This window comes from Xenopus laevis, chromosome 8S, assembly GCF_017654675.1.
Source record: "Xenopus laevis strain J_2021 chromosome 8S, Xenopus_laevis_v10.1, whole genome shotgun sequence".
Taxonomy (NCBI): Eukaryota; Metazoa; Chordata; class Amphibia; order Anura; family Pipidae; genus Xenopus; species Xenopus laevis.
Genome location: NC_054386.1, coordinates 28243333 through 28262429, shown reverse-complemented (window position 1 = coordinate 28262429; position 19097 = coordinate 28243333). Strand labels below are relative to the sequence as shown.

The following is a 19097-nucleotide window of genomic DNA, read 5'->3' as shown; positions in this document are numbered from 1 at the left end:
TCCTCCACTTTATAGAGCAGTGGTAAGGCCCCATCTAGAATATGCCGTACAGTTTTGGTCTCCATCAATCAAACAGGACACTATTGTATTAGAGAGGGTACAGAGAACGGCAACTAAGTTGGCAAAAGTTAGGAAAATCTTAGCTATGAGGAAAGACTGGCCAAATTGGGAATGTTCACGCTGGAGAAGAGGCACTTAAGGGGAGATATAATAACTATGTATAAATATATAAGGGGATCATATAATTATCTCTCAAATGCGTTATTTACCATTAGGTCTTTTCAGCTGACACAAGGTCACCCATTCCGATTAGAAGAAATGAGATTCCACCTAAATATTGGTAAGGGTTTTTTTTTAGCAAGTGAGGGAATACAGGGTTATCGAAGATCGCTCAAGTACAAGTTGATCCAGAGACTAGTTTGATTGCAATTTGGATGGAAGGAATGACAGGAAGGAATGGTTTCCTCCTCTGAGGCTGAGAAAAGGCACACTGGCACACAAGATGTGAATTCAGATGAAAACCTTGCAAAATTTTATTACCGGAAGTGCAACGTTTCGGGTCAAGCAAAGGGGCTTGCCCCGAAAACGTTGCACTTACGGTAATACAATTTTTGCAAGGTTTTCATCTGAATTCACATCTTGTGTGCCAGTGTGCCTTTTCTCAGTATCTGATTTGAGGTTGCCGGTTATCTCGATCACTGAGCACCAAGTGGATTTGGATATATCTGCACAGACAGGTGTGCGGGAGCAATCACCAATTTTTCCTCCTCTGAGGCAAATTGGAGAGGCTTCAGATAGGGTTTTTTGCCTTCCTCTGGACCAACTCGCAGTTAAGCAGGTTTAAAAAAGTTAAAAGGTTAAACTTAATGGACGTGTCTTTTTTCAACCTTACTATGTTACACATGGGGAATTCTTTGCAGATCAGGTAATACCAGCTGTCCTCTGAAATCCAAAATAAGCCCATCTGGCTTGCTGCTTTCTTGGGGGCAACAACAATTTTTTTTTCTGGTGCGCTGTTTACTCATGTCTCTGCTTTTTCAAACACTAAGAATTAACCCTTGTTTTGCCAAAATGTGTTAACGGCTAACAAGAAATTGGTCCCATTTGTAGTAGTACCCCCGAAATCCCACTCTCAGAAGCTGATGCTATAGGGAGCAAGGATTCCAGTGATGCCCACAGCCAACGCTTTCCTCATGAGTAATGGCACCAGAGACTGTGCTGGGGAAGACTTGCAGTTATGCAGGTGCTACAACTTTGCTGACAAGTTCCATGGTAAACTCAGATCAAGGAACAAACAAGTGGCCCCGGCCAGGTTTTCCAATAACACATGAACACTCAGTATAGCCATAAGCATTTAGGTTGAGTTGGTTTTAGCCAAGAACATGGTCATGTTGTATTATGTATAGTGCAGAAATCACAGGGAACAGGTTACATATATATAGAAATCTACTGTTAGCGATGAAACCACAACAGCCCATCTCTGAACTTCTCGACCTTCCCCAAATTCAGCACAGACACGTTTATTTCAGTCTGGAATCCTTTCTATAAATGTAAGAGATACAAGTAGGGACCCAGGGATCTCCTGTCCTGACTTATTTGCCTCTGTTACATGAAGGATGTGTTTCTAGGCCAGTGTTTAATACTCTAAATATTTCCACATCAGCAATGGATAGAATCTGTTCCACTCGTACGGAACAGGCATAAGTAGGTAAGTGCAACACAACTGGATGTGAAGTCAAAGTGCTCCGGTCTCAGAGGTGTAAAAAACACCCGTAAATAAGAGCGGCAGCGGTTAGAGGGGAACTGAGCTGCCATTGCTTGGAGATAAAGATATGTGCTTAACATCCCAAAAGGAAAACAAAAATGGGCCACTATGGATCCAGAGTGGTCTGCTGGGTCACCCAATGGTACCCACTGCTGTAGAACTGGCATCAACTATTGAATTTCATCACTGAACTAGAGATAAAATATGGAAAGGAACGATCACATTTTTCCCCCAGGGTGCAGTAACCAAATGGTTATGCCAGAGAGCACATCCAACCTGGGGCATCACCATCGTATTAGAAAGAGCCACTATCAATAGCAATGGCACCAGCCATTAGAATGGGATCTGGTACCTGCTAGGTCTTCTTTGGAGGACACCAAGCGAGGAGAACTGTTTCCCGGCTCGATTCTTAGCGACAGTCTAAAAAAGAAACACAACAGTTTAAACAAAGAAAGAAATCTCCGAAACAGCAGCAAAACCAAAGCACTAATTGCAGATTTCTCCCAAAATTCGGAAATTTTGAATGTTTTAATTAAGTTCTTGAATCAGGAAATAATAATAAGAATGTGTTTAATGTGTACCAGGCATCATGGCAGGCCCAGATTAACACCCCCTGGGTTGACACCGCTTGTTGCCCCCTTCCATCCCCTTTGCATGTGAATTTTTTATAGCCGAGAATTGCCGCCTGCGATAAAAACGCAAGAATGCAGGCGACAAGTCTCCTGAAAATGCATCTCTATCTGCATTACCTGAAATGGCTAGTGGTAACACCAAAGCGTCCATTCGTTCTTCTGAAGTTGCTTCTAAATTCTATTCAATTTCAACAACTTTTACATTAAAATTTCAAGTTCAAACAAAAATTTAGAATTTGTGGATAATTTGCCCCAATCATCCGAAAGTGCAGCAAAAACGTAAAAGCAATCTGTTGCTTTAATAACAAACTTCCCAATCCGACTTGAAATCCAGTAAATAGATTGGTTTGACAGCAACACCAAGATGTGGAAATGGCTGGGCGGCCCCTAATCTCTTGGGTTGGCCACTTCCTACAACCACTGGCTCCTCCCACTCATATTTCCAACAAGGCGAGTATGTAGCAACAATCAGCAGTTTTATGGCAGAAAATCCGAGCTACTTCTGTTCTGGGCAATTTCTCTTCACTTTGGGTGCATTTTCCTGGTTACTGAATAAAGGCTCATTGTGCGGGACCTCTTCAAAGAGCCACGTCTCCCTCTAATGTCATAGCTCGAACATGGAGAAGTTTCTTATTCCTACAATAAACTAATTTCCCTGACTGTTTGGGTTTTTCTTATTTGTAAAACTGCTGGGCTCTGGTATAGCTGGAGCTGGAGGCAATTCCGAGGCTGTGCAACATGTTCCAGGTACACGAGGGATAATGTTCTGGCTCCAGCACATACAAACACACACACAGCCACAAAGTGTCTTCCCATATGCCTGGGACTATGTGAGGACACAGAGCTGGGATTAGGGGCAGGATTTCAAACCCATTGTCCAAGCAGAAGATTCATCTCCCAGAAAGAAGGGCAGATCTCCCAGCACCAACGCTTAGAACCCCAGTTCCCCAGTGAATTAATCCTCATACAATAGAAATTCTATGCACTAAGGCAAGTGCTTTACCTTGGTACATGAGCTCCAAAGCCAAATGAAGTGCAAAAGCTCACTGCTTTCCTTTTGTTGCCTATTTCTATACTTATCTTATCCTGATTATACAACACCAGGAAGATTATCCCATGATTCCCAGTGACAGAGCTGCCATAGAATTCAGTGGAAGACTGCTGACGGAACACCCGTTTTATGTTTGGAAGCTTCCAATCACAGCCTCCCTATTTAACGGCGTGGGTCTCTTTATTCCCAGCAGAGAGGTGCAAAGGTCAACACGCCCCCCTTCCCATATTAACTGTGCCCCAGTTATGGAAAAATAAACCGTCACTGCCCCAAACAGCAGCTGAGAGGAAACAGCTGCTTTTCCACTCATTGTGTCGGGATGATTCATGCACCACAACTGGGACTCCTAATAATAATAATAATAATAATAACGGGGTGTTTGTGCCCCAACACATACAGTATACATGTGCTGTAACACCCCAATACATATAGTATACATGTGCTCTAACCCCCCCCAATACATACAGTATATGTGCTCTAACCCCCCAATGCATACAGTAAACGTGTGCTCTAACCCCCCAATACATACAGTATACATGTGCTCTAACCCCCCCAATACATACTGTATACATGTGCTCTAACCCCCTTAATATATACAGTATACAGGTTTACACTTTAATTGACGTTGATAAAAGGAGCAAATTGTACAGCTGCACCTACTTATAATTATCGTCTTCAACAAATTTTTGGAGCTCTTCAATATACCGGACGGACTTGAGATACTTCTGTACATGAGGCAGCGTCACAAGGTGATCTGTGGGTACAGGTACATACTCACCAAAATTGTTACCCCAATGTTTCTATATATCTGTAACCTTGTTATGAGCTAAGGGGCCCAGCCTGAAGGCCAGTTAGGGGGAGATTTGGGGTGAGTGCTTATTTGTGCCCTGGGTACCCCTGGAACTATAGCAAGGTAACTGTTACCCCAATGTTTCTATAGATCTTTAAAAGGGTGGTCCACCTTAAAGTTAACTTTTAGTACGTTATAGAATGGCTAATTCTAAGCAACTTTTGGCCTTCATATTTACTTTTTTTTCTTTTTTAATTTTTTTTTTTTTACTTATTTGCCTTCTTCTCCTGGCTCTTTCCAGATTTAAAATTGGGGTTCAAAAAGCAAATGCTCTGTAAAACTATAAATGTATTGTTATTGCTACTTTGTATTCCTCATCTTTCTATCCAGGCCTCTCCAATTCATATTCTATTCTTATTGAAATCAGTGCATGGTTGCTAGGGTCATTTGGACCCTAGCAACCAGATGGCTGAAACTGCAAACTGGAGAGCTGCTGAATAAAAAGCTAAATAAGTAAAAAACACAAATAATAAAATATGAAAGCCAATTGCAAATTGTCTCAGAATCCCCCTCTCTACATCATACTAACAGTTGACTGAAAGGTCAACAGCCCCTTTAATGATCATATACATACAGTCATGTTCTGTACATAGCAGCCCTTTCTGGTGGCTTATTAAAGGTGTACTCACCGTATATGCAGGAGACTTGTAAATCTGCGATGATTCGCAGGATATTGTTCATCTGATTGGTCCGCTGCTCGTTCTCCATAATGCTGCCGGATGCCGGGTAGGCGGAGTCGATGTAGATTATATCCAAAAGGTAGATTCCTAAAAAATATATATTTGAAAATGTGTAAACACTAAATTGCATAAACCATGCAAGTTCAATATGGGTGTATGTAAATGCACCCCTAAATGTAAATATCAGCCATTGGGGAGTGGTTAAAACACACTGGAACAACAATCGGTTAGTCTGTCTCTGAGAAGAGGACACTCGTTTTAGCAAGTATATATATAGCTACCTATAAGCTGGGCCACTTTGGGATGATCCAATTGTTTGGCACCAGGGCAACGATATGATAATAAAGGGCCGTGGAGATACCAGTGAGATGAGGGTGATGCGGTCCTCACCCAATGGATTTTCTGAACTGTCCGAAACATGTTCATGATATTCATGAGGCAAAACACATGGGCTGATTTGGTCTGTAAGGACCAGGACAACAGCTTTTGTCTGTCCACATGTGACTAGATTTACATCCCAAAACATTGGCAGTTACATTTAAAGAACAGTGCCTGGTTAGTTGCTGGTATTTCTCAAGTCGGGCTTTGTGTCTGGGCATTAGGGCAGCTAATATGGGGAGGGGAAGTGTGCGACAAGGAAACCCAAGAGGAAAAGCCGAAGCTGAAGTCACAGCATGGGGTTGCTGCATAACCTCTTACGGAGCAGAGCCGTCACTCATGTTTGTGCTGCGTGAATGTTACCTTGCAGCCCAGCCATAGATGATTGATTGCCCAGTTAAACTGCACCTCAAGTGCTCCTGCAAGCTGTTTTGCCTACATGGGATTCGCCTGTACAAAGCTGGCGATGGACTTGGCCCCAAAACATTCACTTGTCCTGCCTCGAGTCCACCTTGTAAAGTGTCTGGCTATTTTCTAGCAGGCCTGGGCAACTGTTCTCCCCAATATTCCAGCAGGAATGTCCCCTGCTTCATGATTGTATGTGTGCTTCTGGGGCACCTTTGCTAAATTAGTCATACATCCAACTCAGCCCGTACTGGCAATCTGTCAGTTCTGGCCAGAGGGGCTGCCATAAGGTGCCATAGAAAGTCACTATTTAGTGGGCTGGTGGGGGTTGTGTGGGCCTCTGTGTATTTAGAATGCCAGGGCCTATTTCGACTCCCAGTCCAGACCTAATCCAAATTTCCATGTACATCCAACTTTCCATGTACAAAGAACTGGGGGGGGGGGGAGGTGGCGGGTATTCATCTGAAGGCAGCCAAATTTGTAGGTGAGGGCTCAACACAACATTTCTGTGGTGAGGACGACATGCACGGGGGAGCCTTAAGCACACAGTTACCTAAATAAAAATAGGTTTCTCTTTTGAAACGGCCACTTCTCTAGGGAACCCACAAAACTCTGTTTTTTGTACATTTTCTATGGATAGAAGCTCAGCCCTACTTGTACGTGCACGTAATTGCCAATATCCTAGCGTCTGACCCTATGGAACATACTCCACTCATTGTTCTGAGCCTCCAGCGAGCAGGAACTGAAAGGGAAATTGTAATCATGGTGCCAGCACGTCAGTGTCAAAAGACATTTGTAGCATTTGCCTCAAGCAAACTAATGTGTTTGTATAGGAAAGTGTGTGTGACTGCCCAGGAATGGCTTCCATCTAACTGCTTTGCTTATAGGGAAACTATCAGGAGAACAAAAATAAATAAGAATAAATCTGAAGTTGAATTGTTTTCATCGTAGTTCCCCATTAATGAGTTCAACAATGATCAACCTGTGCAATTATTTACCCCCAATATTCCCTGTCTCATGTTCCTGTGGGTGCTTCACCCTTGAGCCTTACTGTGTTGGTTGTACATCCAACAATCCAACCTTCCATGTACTGTACAAAGAAATTCAAGGTTCTTCAGCAAAGTTCAACAGAATAGAAATGGGGGGCGGAGTATCAGGTTTCTCTGAAGCGTCTTTGGTTGTTATTCAAGGGATACATTAAAGGTGGCCATCCACATTACAATTATGAGCTTTCCTGGGACCATTGGTTAATTTTCACTACAGACGTTAAGAGCTGAATCGTCAGAGATAAAGGGAGGAAATATAATTCCACCTCTATCTGAATATTCAGCAGTAGCCCCTGGCCCATGTGTGGGCACCTTTGAATATTCCATCTTGACTGATCAATTAGACAACCAATATCTAACACTTTTGCCAATATCGGTCGCCGAATATTGTATGAAATTTTGGTTCCTACTCTACCATCTGCGCGTGGCCACCGTAAGACATTTTTTCAGGAGCCCTGAGAAAGCCTACTGAGAGGTACCAATGTGTTTATAAAATGTTTGAACACTCATCCACCTCTGTCTTGGACCGACTATCCGTATTAACGGACAGGGCCAGATTTCAATGACGGGCACCCCTATGCCGTGCGGTCCTAGCAACCATGCCACTCTAGCGAATGAGCTTCTCAGCAAGCAGCAGGGCGGCATGCCGTCCTTAATAATATGCCTCCCTAGGCCCGGCCCTTTGTGGAATCCACGCCTGTTAACGGATTTAGTCCATGGGGCACCATGCTTAATGAATTTAGATGGAAATTACAAGTGTCCGTTCAGCCTGCCGACCACTTGCCCTCTGCCAGCAAGGTCCCTGAAGGGTCTGCACACAGTAACCAATATTGGAGCATCCAGGCCATCTAACTAAGCGCACCACAAGAAGGTAACTGGCACAAGAAGATGTGAGGAGCCAAGGCACCACAACAAAGGAAAATTATCAGATTACCAAACCAATAACCAATGTATTTCTGGTATGAAAGAGCCATGGGCTCCCGGGGACAGACTCAGAGGTGATAAGCCACACGTTGGATTTGCACCGCTTTTAATCATCGGGTTTCACACCACCTGAGGAATCAGAAGTGAGACTGTCACGTCGTCAACCTGCCTGGAGCAACACAAAGCAGCCACAGAAACAGACCCGTCTGCATTCTGTTTGTAATTTGTCAGCAGCAGGAACATCTGTTTTCCATCTGCTTTTATGGAGCAGCTCTTGATGGAGTAGCCCAGTAACGATCGTACAGGGAGACCATTGTAGGCTTCCCTTATACGACCTGCACTTACGGCACAATTTATGGGAGACCTGATCATCATCACATTTATACGTATTATCTTAGCCTTTTCCCATTATACCCCATAACGTAAATGTTACTTTCTATGGTATTCCGGCCATATTTCATGTTTTCTGCTTGTCCATAATAGAGTATTGGAGTCAGCACAAGGCACAGAGTGTTTCATACAAGGGTCCATAGAAACCAGGGGCTGTTTTTCTCTGTTTGTTTTGCCTACATTTCTCTCTGTTTAATCTTACTTGTTCATAAACAGCCCCAGTCAGGGAAGGCGAGAGGTGCCATGTCTGCTGTAGGGTTAGTACATGGCTACGAGGAACCATATTCCTTGTCATTTTTCTTATTCTTCAGCTCAATGCCCAACATATGTTTCCAGATCCCCTCTAGTACGGCTAAATCACCATCCGCAGCCGTGCTGGAGGGAAAATAAACCTGAATGTTTTTGGCAACAGAGATGTCATTGGTCAAATGCTATAAAGACTCCACAAAATCAGTACAGCAGTGATTATGGCCCCACAACATATTACACTCTCCATTCTTGGAGCCACTTTCTCAATGTTCAAGTTTCTGTTGACTGTAGGCCCAATGTCACACCTTACAACAGTGAATATTGCTGAAGCCCACCTTGGGGGAGGTCCAACCTTTGTTCAAAGGTCATCTTAGCTCATAAAATGGTTACTTCTACCAAAACCATTATTATGATCAGCCATGTATCCATGACTTCCAGGCCATATAGGCCATCAACTATCTTTTCACCCCAAATAAGTATTGAACATCTCACAACAAAGCCCTATCTGGGCCCATTCTTCTTGTATGGCCCCCACTGAGCAGCCCCGAATGGAGACCTGGGGCTTCCTCTCATTTATTAAGGTTCAGGACGCTGTGCTGGGGTTGAACTACAGCCTCCCTACATTCCCAAGGCAGGAGAGGGTCATCTGTATTTTGTATTTTTGTATTTCAAATTAATAGTGGAGGACACAATATTTTAAAATAAATACCCCTGGCAGAATGGTTTCCTATTAATGACCCAAAGCTTGGCTCTCCATGGCATAAGGTATAATGGTGCTACAGGGGTTACAACTACTCACGGGCACAAACAAATGTTTTCTAGTACTCAAATCTGCTGTAACAAGGGGCCACCCCCAATTGAATGGTACAGGCATTGAGGGGTATAATAATAATAGGATGGAGGGAGTCACATTAAGACTGATGGTTATTGGGTGGCAAGGAGTGAATTCTATTTGTGCTTTGGGAAGCAAGGGTAGACGTCTATAATGTTATGTTGGTGGTCTTCCACTTCAAGTCATTGGCCCGAGTGTTTTGATGTCCCTAACTGCCGGCGCAGCAAAGACGGTACACAATGGCACGGAAAGTGTGTGAGTAAGTTGTCTCCCACCAGCGCAGGGTAGGACAGTGATTTGTGGCTACATTGCACCTTCAACTGATGCTGCTGTCATTTCACCCATTACATGGAATTTGTTCCACTTAGCGACACGGCTTTACTTGACCTTATCAGTCTCCTCTCCCTGGAATTATACATGCAGCTACCCACCAACATTCCTCACTCCATCCAGACACTTTGCATTTTTTCACTGCTGAAAGGGGGGAACTTGGCAACTGCAGGGGTGAATTGGTGCAATGACTCAAAACAAACATTGTTGTCACTGCCGCCTATCAGAGTATACAAACCAGCAGCCACATACTTCTAACCCCCCAAATACTTCTCATGTGGACTGTTATAGCAGCATTCCAAAACAAAATCCCCATTGGAAGCAGCAGTCCTGCCTTGCTTTATGGCAGCTGAGATTCTAGCTATCTGTTTAACAGAGCATTCTGTCCCAGTGGCTGCTCAGATCCTATCTGATCCCTATTGGAAGCAACAGCCCTGCCCTGCTTTATGGCAGCTGAGGTTCTAGCTATCTGTAACAAGGGATCACTTAAGCAGATGGGGTAATAACTAAAGCTATTTCATTGTTCTCAATGTACCCAACAAAAATACCTTCTTTGTACAACACAAGCTGCATAAAAGAAGTCAAGCTGGACGTTAACAAGCAGAATAATCCTGAGCCATGATTTCCAGGGTTCTGAAATTTCCATTTAACTCAATAGGTTTAACAGCTTTATAGCCTCCTTGGAGATGATGTAGAATGGCCACTGTGATAAAAGGAACACATCCATCACCCCATCACGAAATGTACAGTTTTACTTCTACCAAGCTGCTCCCCCCACCATGAAATGTACAGTTTTACTTCTACCAAGCTGCTCCATCTGTATGCAATCCAGGGAATACAGGTCGAGAGAATAGCAAACACATGTACGTGGAATATTTACAGCTGGACTACAGCCATGACAGAAGGTAATAAATTGTGTGTTTATATAAAGCTAACTCCCTACAGAAATATACCTGTTGTGCCCTCGGGCCGCTATCAGCCATTAACTGGATGAAGGGGTCCAATGCTGTGTGAAGATCCGATTTCTGGTGTCCAAATATTTTGATGTGATTTGTTGACTCTATATTGGCAAATGACTATATATTTGATCTTGGAAGGTCTTTGGTCCAACCCAGACTTCTTTATGGAGTCCCAAAAAATATCTACAGTATGGTAACTGTACAAATAATGATGGGACTTGTCTAGGGAGGTTTCATTCATCAAGGTGATATCTACTAGTGATAAGTCTAAAGCAACTGTTTTTTTGAGCAACAACCTGAAGATCTTTGAAGGTCCTTGGAAGGTCTTTGATGGGACTCCATAGAGACATCTATTTCGGTTGGAACAACAGCTCATGTGATGAGATGTCTCTGAAGGTTTTCATTTATCCAGGTCATGATATATCATCAACCTATAGCAAAAGGACTTTGAGCCATCTGCCTAACGTTTAAGCACGGATCCAAGCTGTGGTTTTACCATTTGATCTAACCAGAGGAGAGCTGATCAGAAGAGTGGTTAGACATGTTCAAGATAACTCAAAGTCGGGTTGCTATTGGTTTATCACCACTACATACAGATGATAGGGCTTGACCAATTTCCCAAAAAAGGTAGGTTGTGAGATGGACTGCTTGAAATGGGCTTTAAGGAACTCATCAAGTCTATTAATAGATTTGTAATGGTAATCTTCTGCTACAATGACATAATTCATGCTTGCTTAGACCATGCAGCCAACTCTACACGTTCAAGGTTGTGTTATCATTAATCAGCCCGGTTATAGCATTCCCAGGCCCATCAGTTCAGTGCCTCGTTGCAAAGCTTTCAGAACCACTCAAATGAATAAAGCTTAATCTTTGGCTAATGAAGTGATACAAGTCCCTGAATCAAACTGAGGTGGGGATGACTGTGTCTCTCTATTGTAGAAATTTTCCAATCTAAAATCTAACTACACAAACCTTAAAGGCTAGTAAAAGTGCAGTATGGACAAAAGAACAGATTAATTGCACCTCTTATCCATAATAATCGGTGCCCTTGTTCATAAGTCTGTGCTTGCTGCACTCATCCCCAATGGCTTCTGTGGGCATCTCACAGGGCTTAAAGGGCACAACTCTGTCTGGAGATTTCTGTTCTCACTTTCTCAGGGGTAGACGGGCATTAATTTGGCATGCAAGGCATTTCACTTACTGGAACTTCACCTCTTCAGGAAAAATATTTTTCCCACTAAAGCCTCTCCGTATTTGCCTACACATGTCAGTAGGTTGTCCAGTCTTCCCTTATTCAACAACTGGACTCCATCTTGGTATAATAACATAGGGAAGTTCTGCAAAAGCCCAAACAATCACAAGAACAAAGCTGAAGAACACTTTAAACAATAACTAATGTGCCATAAAATGCATGATGGGATTTGTAGCTGAATGAGAGCGGAGGGGTTGAATGTTGGGCAGCCTTGAGTTAAATGTCTCATTCAGGCAAAATTCCCATAGTGTTAGACAGCTGTGCCCATTAGTCACTCTTGCCAACATCAAAAGTGTTTTCTAGTCCCACTAATGGAGGTTTTTGTGCTGGTGAAGTTGAATATTCATGAGCGTTCTGTGGAACTTTTAACACACAATAGACTTCCTTGATGAGAACAAACAGCAATTTGCAGCAGAACACAAGTTAGACTGGAATTCCTCTTTTGTAAATACATGTAAATTCATTCCAGTGAATGCCAGCACTTGGCATTGTCCTTACCCTTAGGAGAAGAAGGTTAGAACCATCACAGAATCATTAGCTATCGAGTCCTGCTGCAGACTACGATGCAGCAGGACACTGGGTGGGCACGTCAGTCTACCTCCCCTTGGATGGGCACAGGGTAGTCTGTGACTCCAATCTACATTCACATGCTGTTGTTCGTAACGTGTGTAATGCCTACTGCCACTTTATGAATCACTTTGTGCATACAGCTACTAAAAAATACCTTACCTTTAAACAAGACAGGGATTGTTTGTTCATATATTGCAATATATTTAAGCTGGCCAACCACGTCAAAGTCATCCAATATCTGGCCAGTCCTATGCTCAATTTTCATCTGATTCATTAAGAATTCAATTGTTATTGTTTTACCTGCAACTTACTTGCTGCTTTCAAGGTTAAATCTCCCAAACATGGTTATCCGTTTATTGGCCACCAATGGGATCACCTGACTATAGCTGGGAAGGGTGGGAGCTACAACATGGAGCTGGCCACTGCTCCTGTATAAACTATAACAAACAAGGGAAAGTTGTGCACATCACTAATTTTTAAAAAACATTAGGCATTTTAAGTAGCAGTATGCACAAAATATCTCAATGTCTTAAATATATTGATAATGGGTTGAGTGCAGAGGACTCTTGTATTTGTTTATATGTATTTTGTGGTCACAGCCTCATTGCACCCCCGCCTAATGGTTTTAAAAATTAGTGGTGAGCACAACTTTCCCTTGTTTGTTATACTTTATGAATCACGGCATTTAGTCTCATGAGGTGTGTTCTCTGCTCCTTGATTTCTAAATATATTTTAGAGGAGACCCCTATAAAAGTTACAAACAACAGCAAGCCTGTCATTTTGCAAAAATGTACTTCATGTTAATAATAATTGTACTATTAAGGTAGCCTATATAGCTGCAACTTCGTTCTTTCCCCACTACAGAATTTTGGGAAAAAGGAAAAAACTAGAGACTGGCTCTGATCCATCCATCTACTATTTGCATATCAGCTGAAATTTCCCTTTAACTTAATGTACTGTATCTTCATTACATTTTAAACTTTTTCCTTCAATTTTTCATCCACCAATTTTATATAAAAAAAGGAGCTATGACAAGTAACCTTAAAATGCATTGGTCACTGCTGGATCCATATTTCACTAGACCCATACAGGATTCCACATTTTCCCACAAATTACAGGATGCTCCACAGTAAGACCAACCAACAAAGGTATAAATGGTAGAAAGTAATATGGACCCTCATTTCAGATGGGGGAGAAAAAAAAGGACCCTCTCATTTCAGAGGGGGGTTGAAGAAAGAAGGACCCTCTCGTTTCAGATGGGGGAGAAGAAAGAAGGACCCTCTCGTTTCAGATAGGGGAGAAGAAAGAAGGACCCTCTCGTTTCAGAGGGGAGAAGAAAGAAGCACCCTCTAGTTTCAGATGAGGAAGAAGAATGAAGGACCCTCTCGTTTCAGATGGGGAAAAAAAAACAGTATTTCCTATTGCTATAGAATTTAATCATCAATTTCCCTCTGCTCCTTCATTTATACAGCAGTTTATACTTTCTAACACCAATATTTTGGAAAGACTTTTAGTAAATTTTATGGGTAAAGCCCTGCCAGGATTCACACTGAGCCAAGCCAATTTCAGAGGACTAGCCATGCCAGCATCTTCCAACAAAGAGAAGGCAATACAGGACAATAGGCACCTCACAGGAATACCTTGTAATGAAAGCCTCCCGTGCACCAGCACAGCAGGAGGATTACAATGTGAAATATGATTTCTCTGTAGCTGGCACGCAGAGACTTGGGACCGCTGATCCAAAAACCTGTGCCGCTCAGCTGTTACAAACCCAATTTCAACCTCAACAGAAAACCTCTTCTTCGTAGTCTGTCCTTAAGGAATTCATTGGATATAAAGGCTGAGCGGTACGCTGCTCCACAGTCAACAGTTGGGCAAGAGTCCACAAAGTGAGGGCCGAAAATCAAAGCTTGGCAACGATTTGGATCGACAAGTCAATTGTGGTTTCATAATTGATATTGAAATGTGCTCATTTGCAGAGACTCCAAGAAAATTCCCACTGTTCCCTGTAGGAATGTAACCTTTCATTCACAGAGACGTGTGTACTGGGCAGAGCTACACTGGAGGTCCTGTGAATGTCAGACAGCCATTGTTCCTTGGCTCTTTAGCAACCGCTGCACTGTTTTATTACTTCACTCGCCTCTCTAGTTGCTCCACGGATTGCACATGGGATTTCATTGTGTGCAATCAGGATCTGCGGGCTGAGCAATGGAAATGTCATAACAGCTCATTTCCTAAGTCCTCGTTGGGGAAGCAACAGCCTTAATCTGATCTGACGTTCATTTAGCAAATAACCGAATTCATGGAAAGCCACAGAAAGCAATGGAAATAATGACAGATAGAGCAGCAATAACAGGCACTGCCACCAGCTACAAAAGGGCAATTTATGTTTAATGTCAACACAGCAGAGAAGGAAAAAACAAGACGTTGACATTAAACAATTTTTCATTTGCTGTTTGACTCCTCGCATCTATTTCGAGTCAACATGTATTAAAAGCTGTAAAGCTGTAAATAAACTCAGAGCAGAACTGACACACACTAACTGCTAATGTTTTGGACCACCTGAAGGTTAAGACCAGGTGTCTTGGCAGAACTGAGCCAGGAAGCATTTGCAGTTACTCACTCACTTCCCCCACCAGTCGCCTTCTCGGAATTGTGTTCCCATATACCTCCACCCAAGCCACCTGCCTCTGCTACCTACCACTAATTTCGGCCATGGATAAAGGATATCTTACAGGGCCACTCTACCCTCACTTTCTTTTCTGCAAAACTGTGCTTACTACAGGCACAGCTAGAAAGTTTCCCATGTTACAGTGATGCCCAGTTGGCCAACTACTCCCTATTGATATCATGCTTTGCCCAATTCTTTGATCATAACAGGATTGTAAAACCGGAATTCCATAGGAATTCCATAGGAGGTAATAACGAAAGCATAACCACAAGCTCAATCAGTTAAACTGGGATTTAATCATTGGTCTGTTCTCATCAAACCTTCAAATAAAAGGAACTCTAATTGGTCAAGGTTGGATGCAAGAGCCTAGTAAGTATTTTTCATTAGAAATACAGAAACCTGTAATTCAGATTCTAGCAGTCCAAAATCTGTATTACTTGGCCACGAACAAAGCTTAGCCAAATTACAAACCCACTGAGAATGGAAAGATCTAATTAGGAAAGGTTAACAGCATGCCAACAGCATTCATCAATCACAGATCCCCATCTTCCAGACAATTGGCACTGCCATATCTAGGGATTTGAAGTACCTAGCTATTTAGGTATTTCAGACAGTTTTAAAGAAGAAAAATATGTTCCCCCAATGTATTAAAAACACCCAACGAGAATGCATTGGGGAGGGGGGCTTAAGACTAGTTGGTGAATACGCTGCTCAATAAGGGGACTTATGGCTTTTAACTGATAAGATGAAATGTTGGAATTGACAGTCTTGCACAGAACAGACAAATACTCTATTTACTGTAACTGTAGCAGTTGCAACCAGTGTCACAGACAGTTTGCCAGGGCAGCCCTGCTCAAGACACAGACTGATGTATTGTGCTAGATGTGCCAAAATAAGTAGGTTTTAGCTCATACGGAGGAAGCAGAGGAGGGTTCTCTGGAGGTCCATGTTTTAGATATACCTTTACGGGGGCAAAAGGAAAGCTGCCCAGGAGCCAAGGAAAACATTTGAAGAGTTAGAATTTCCAATCCTGCTTAATAAAATGTGCTACTGTGCAAAAAATGTTCTTTCAGCATGTGAAGCCACCGGGACGAGGTCCAACAGAATGAGCTCATGGGCAGCTGTTCAGCAAAATCACTTTTCCATCCTAACTGATCGTTTATTATTCCGCTCCGTATCCCATCATACACCGACACAGCAACTACTCGTTCTAGATTATGCAACGCTTGGGTAATAATATTCACTTTATGATTCAATAATAATAATGATGATTCCACTGCTTGGACACAAGGGTTTCCCCAACTGTCTCAACACTGGTCTAAATAAATGTACCAAAGGGAAGGCCACCTCATACTGTGCCTTTTACTGCTCTAAAGGCCATTAATTGTGCTGAAAATAATGTAATGTTTGTCGGAAAATAAAGGCAATAATGTACATTTCGCAGCTCATTAGACGTAATATTAAAAACCATTTACTATGACTTGGAAACATAAAGAGATTTTTCCAGAACCTTAATAACAATCACATATTTGTACTCCTCATCAGAGACCCATTACATGTCTTGTATGTCTCTACAGGTCATTATAGAGGTCTTCCTTCTCTATAGCCACCATCACAGCTATTGTATTTCTCAACAGAGGCCATTATAGACATGTCTACTTTCTACAAATACCATCAGCTCTTGTTGTTCTCATTGGGGACCTTTAGATCTTTTCTATCGCTCTACTGAGCCCAAAATAGATACCCTTCAATTCACATCCATCACAGCCCTTTACAGCAAACATTAAATAAATATTTACCCCTCTAAAATGACCATCAGAACTCTAGTATCTGTCTACAGAAGCCATTATAGATACCTCCCCTCTTTTAATAATAATCCATCACAACTCATGTATAACATGTAATACAGAGCCTATTAGGCTACTGTCTAATGGGGCATTTTCTGGGCCATTAAAGATACTTCCCCTCTATACAGATTTCATCACAGTTCGTGTATATTGCTACAAAGCCTATACTGTCCAACTGGGTATCTGCTGTCATTTGGCAACATTTCTGAGTTGCGGCCCACCTGCCACTAGTATGTGTGATTCAGGCATCTCTCTTTCTATACATCTAAAATGGGAAGTGGTAATAGGTGGAGATGAGCTTTTTGACTACTATTGTTTTCCAATGGACAGTGATGGTCAAGATGCCCATTACATTTCTCTGTAGAGGACCATACAGATATTTAGCCAGTGTACCAAGATCATCAGAGGTCTCATATATTTCTACCCTCTGTATGGAGACTGCCACAGCACTTAGGTACTTTTAGAGAGACCTCTTTAAAGGCCATTTTTAAAATACAGTCTATCAACCTTTCTAAGCAAGATGCAACATCTGATAAGAAGTCTCCGGGATTGGGACTTTCTGAGAAGAGAAAGCAAAGTTCTTTCCTATCTAGCAAATTATTTCCAGCTATTAAAGATATTTTAGTCAAGACAGTCTGTACACATGGGCAAGAAGTAACAGTGACGTACCCAGACAGCCACACTTACATACACAGAGTAAGACATACACACATCCGAGAAAACATTTACACATGCACACTAGCACCGACTTACACACAGCTAAGCAAATCATGCCATATACGAATGTCACACACAGGTTTAGGCAGTAAAAATGTCTGGCATTCTATTAGCAGGTGTCCCAAGATCTGTTTCCATCCATAGGCCACTGCTATTCATTGCAAGGACAGCACAGAATATACTAATGTACACTCTATAAAATCAGGTTGGCAGGGAAAATTTAGGTTTCCAGGTGGGACTATGGGACAGTCGGACTGCTTTCAGACAATTGTAGGAGTGTGAGCAGAGCAATAACTGTGAAAAGTACAAAGAGGCAGTGAGTAAAACTTAGGGTTACAAATTGAGATGAGTGTCTCCCAAAATCTTTGGGGGGCTGCCACTTGTAGAGTAAACACAAAGCCAACTTAATAATCTTAAACCTGTTACCTTTGGGGGTCTCTCTGGAGCTCAAAAAATTAAAGGAAGGAACTGCAAGTTGAACCAGTAACATAAGTGTGCATGGCTTTACTCTACGTCTCTCAGGAGTCCAAATGATTGGTAGAACATTTTGGTAGAATGTTCAATAATTGTTCTAGCAACCCTTGCATGCAGTCAATTTCAGTTGGAATGGGATAATATATTGCCAGGCAACACAATACCCTATAGAGAACATAAAAGCCCTTTTTTTCATTGGAATTTCAAACACTGATGCAAATAAAAGATTATGAATATTTATAGATGACAAAAAAAGTTTCAGTTTTGTACTCTCAATAAACATACAGCAGAATGGCAGTTAGCCCCCTGCTGGCGCCTGTCATCCACACGGCCGTAATTTAAATGCAAGTACCCAAAAATTACAGTGAAACGTCTGATCCAACAAATTATTTATGGTTCTACTGGGATAGATTTGTGATCTTCTGGCCATATCTAGAGTCTATCTTCCTGCCGATTTCACGCTACATGATGAAGGTTCCTATTCATTCAGAGAAGAAATAAGTGCACAGAAGCAGCAGACTGCATTGTATGGAGAGGGGCAAAATACAGACACATATCCACCTCATAGTCATGTGTGTTAATGACATGTGAGCCATAAAGAGTGAAGCTTGGAAACCTAAGGTGTGAGTGTTGCAGCCTTGTGAAACCAACTCAACGAGACGGTGTTGTCCAAGTCAGTGCCAGATGTCACCCACATGGCGCTATGTTTTAGGATAGAAATCTCAGAAATATGCTGCCACCCTTCCAGCTTGCATGTGGCCTAGTGACTGGGGGGCAAGGTCTGATATTATTTCAGGGGAGACTGGGATAAATAGACATTAATAATAAAGATAGGAATCTGGAAAGTTTCAGACACAACCCCTTAGCTTTCCCCATGTGCTTTTATTATTATTAACCAGTGAAAACACCTTTCTAACTGAAACCCCAACCAGCCAAGAAGCTTTCGATAAGAAAAAACGAAAACATGTCACTGTCCAGAAAACTCTGAAGAACATGAAACTCAGTTGGGGCTTTGGCACAGACAGCATGCTCTTCTAAAAGGAGCCTACAATTTTATTTCATCAGTCTAAGGAAA

General features: G+C 42.2%; 1 protein-coding gene across 5 annotated transcripts in view; it reads right to left on the bottom strand.

Moving 5' to 3' along the window:
• Window positions 1–19097, bottom strand: part of LOC108699894 (ras-specific guanine nucleotide-releasing factor RalGPS1) — a 146940-nt gene that overhangs the window by 18330 nt on the left and 109513 nt on the right. For all 5 annotated transcript variants that reach the window (XM_041574491.1, XM_018232560.2, XM_018232561.2 and 2 more), the window contains exons 10-12: window positions 4928–5065; window positions 4109–4202; window positions 2118–2185 (exon numbers count right to left, since the gene is read on the bottom strand). In XM_041574491.1, coding sequence (XP_041430425.1) covers window positions 2118–2185; window positions 4109–4202; window positions 4928–5065 — 300 coding nt within the window. The remainder of the gene's footprint in view (window positions 1–2117; window positions 2186–4108; window positions 4203–4927; window positions 5066–19097) is intronic.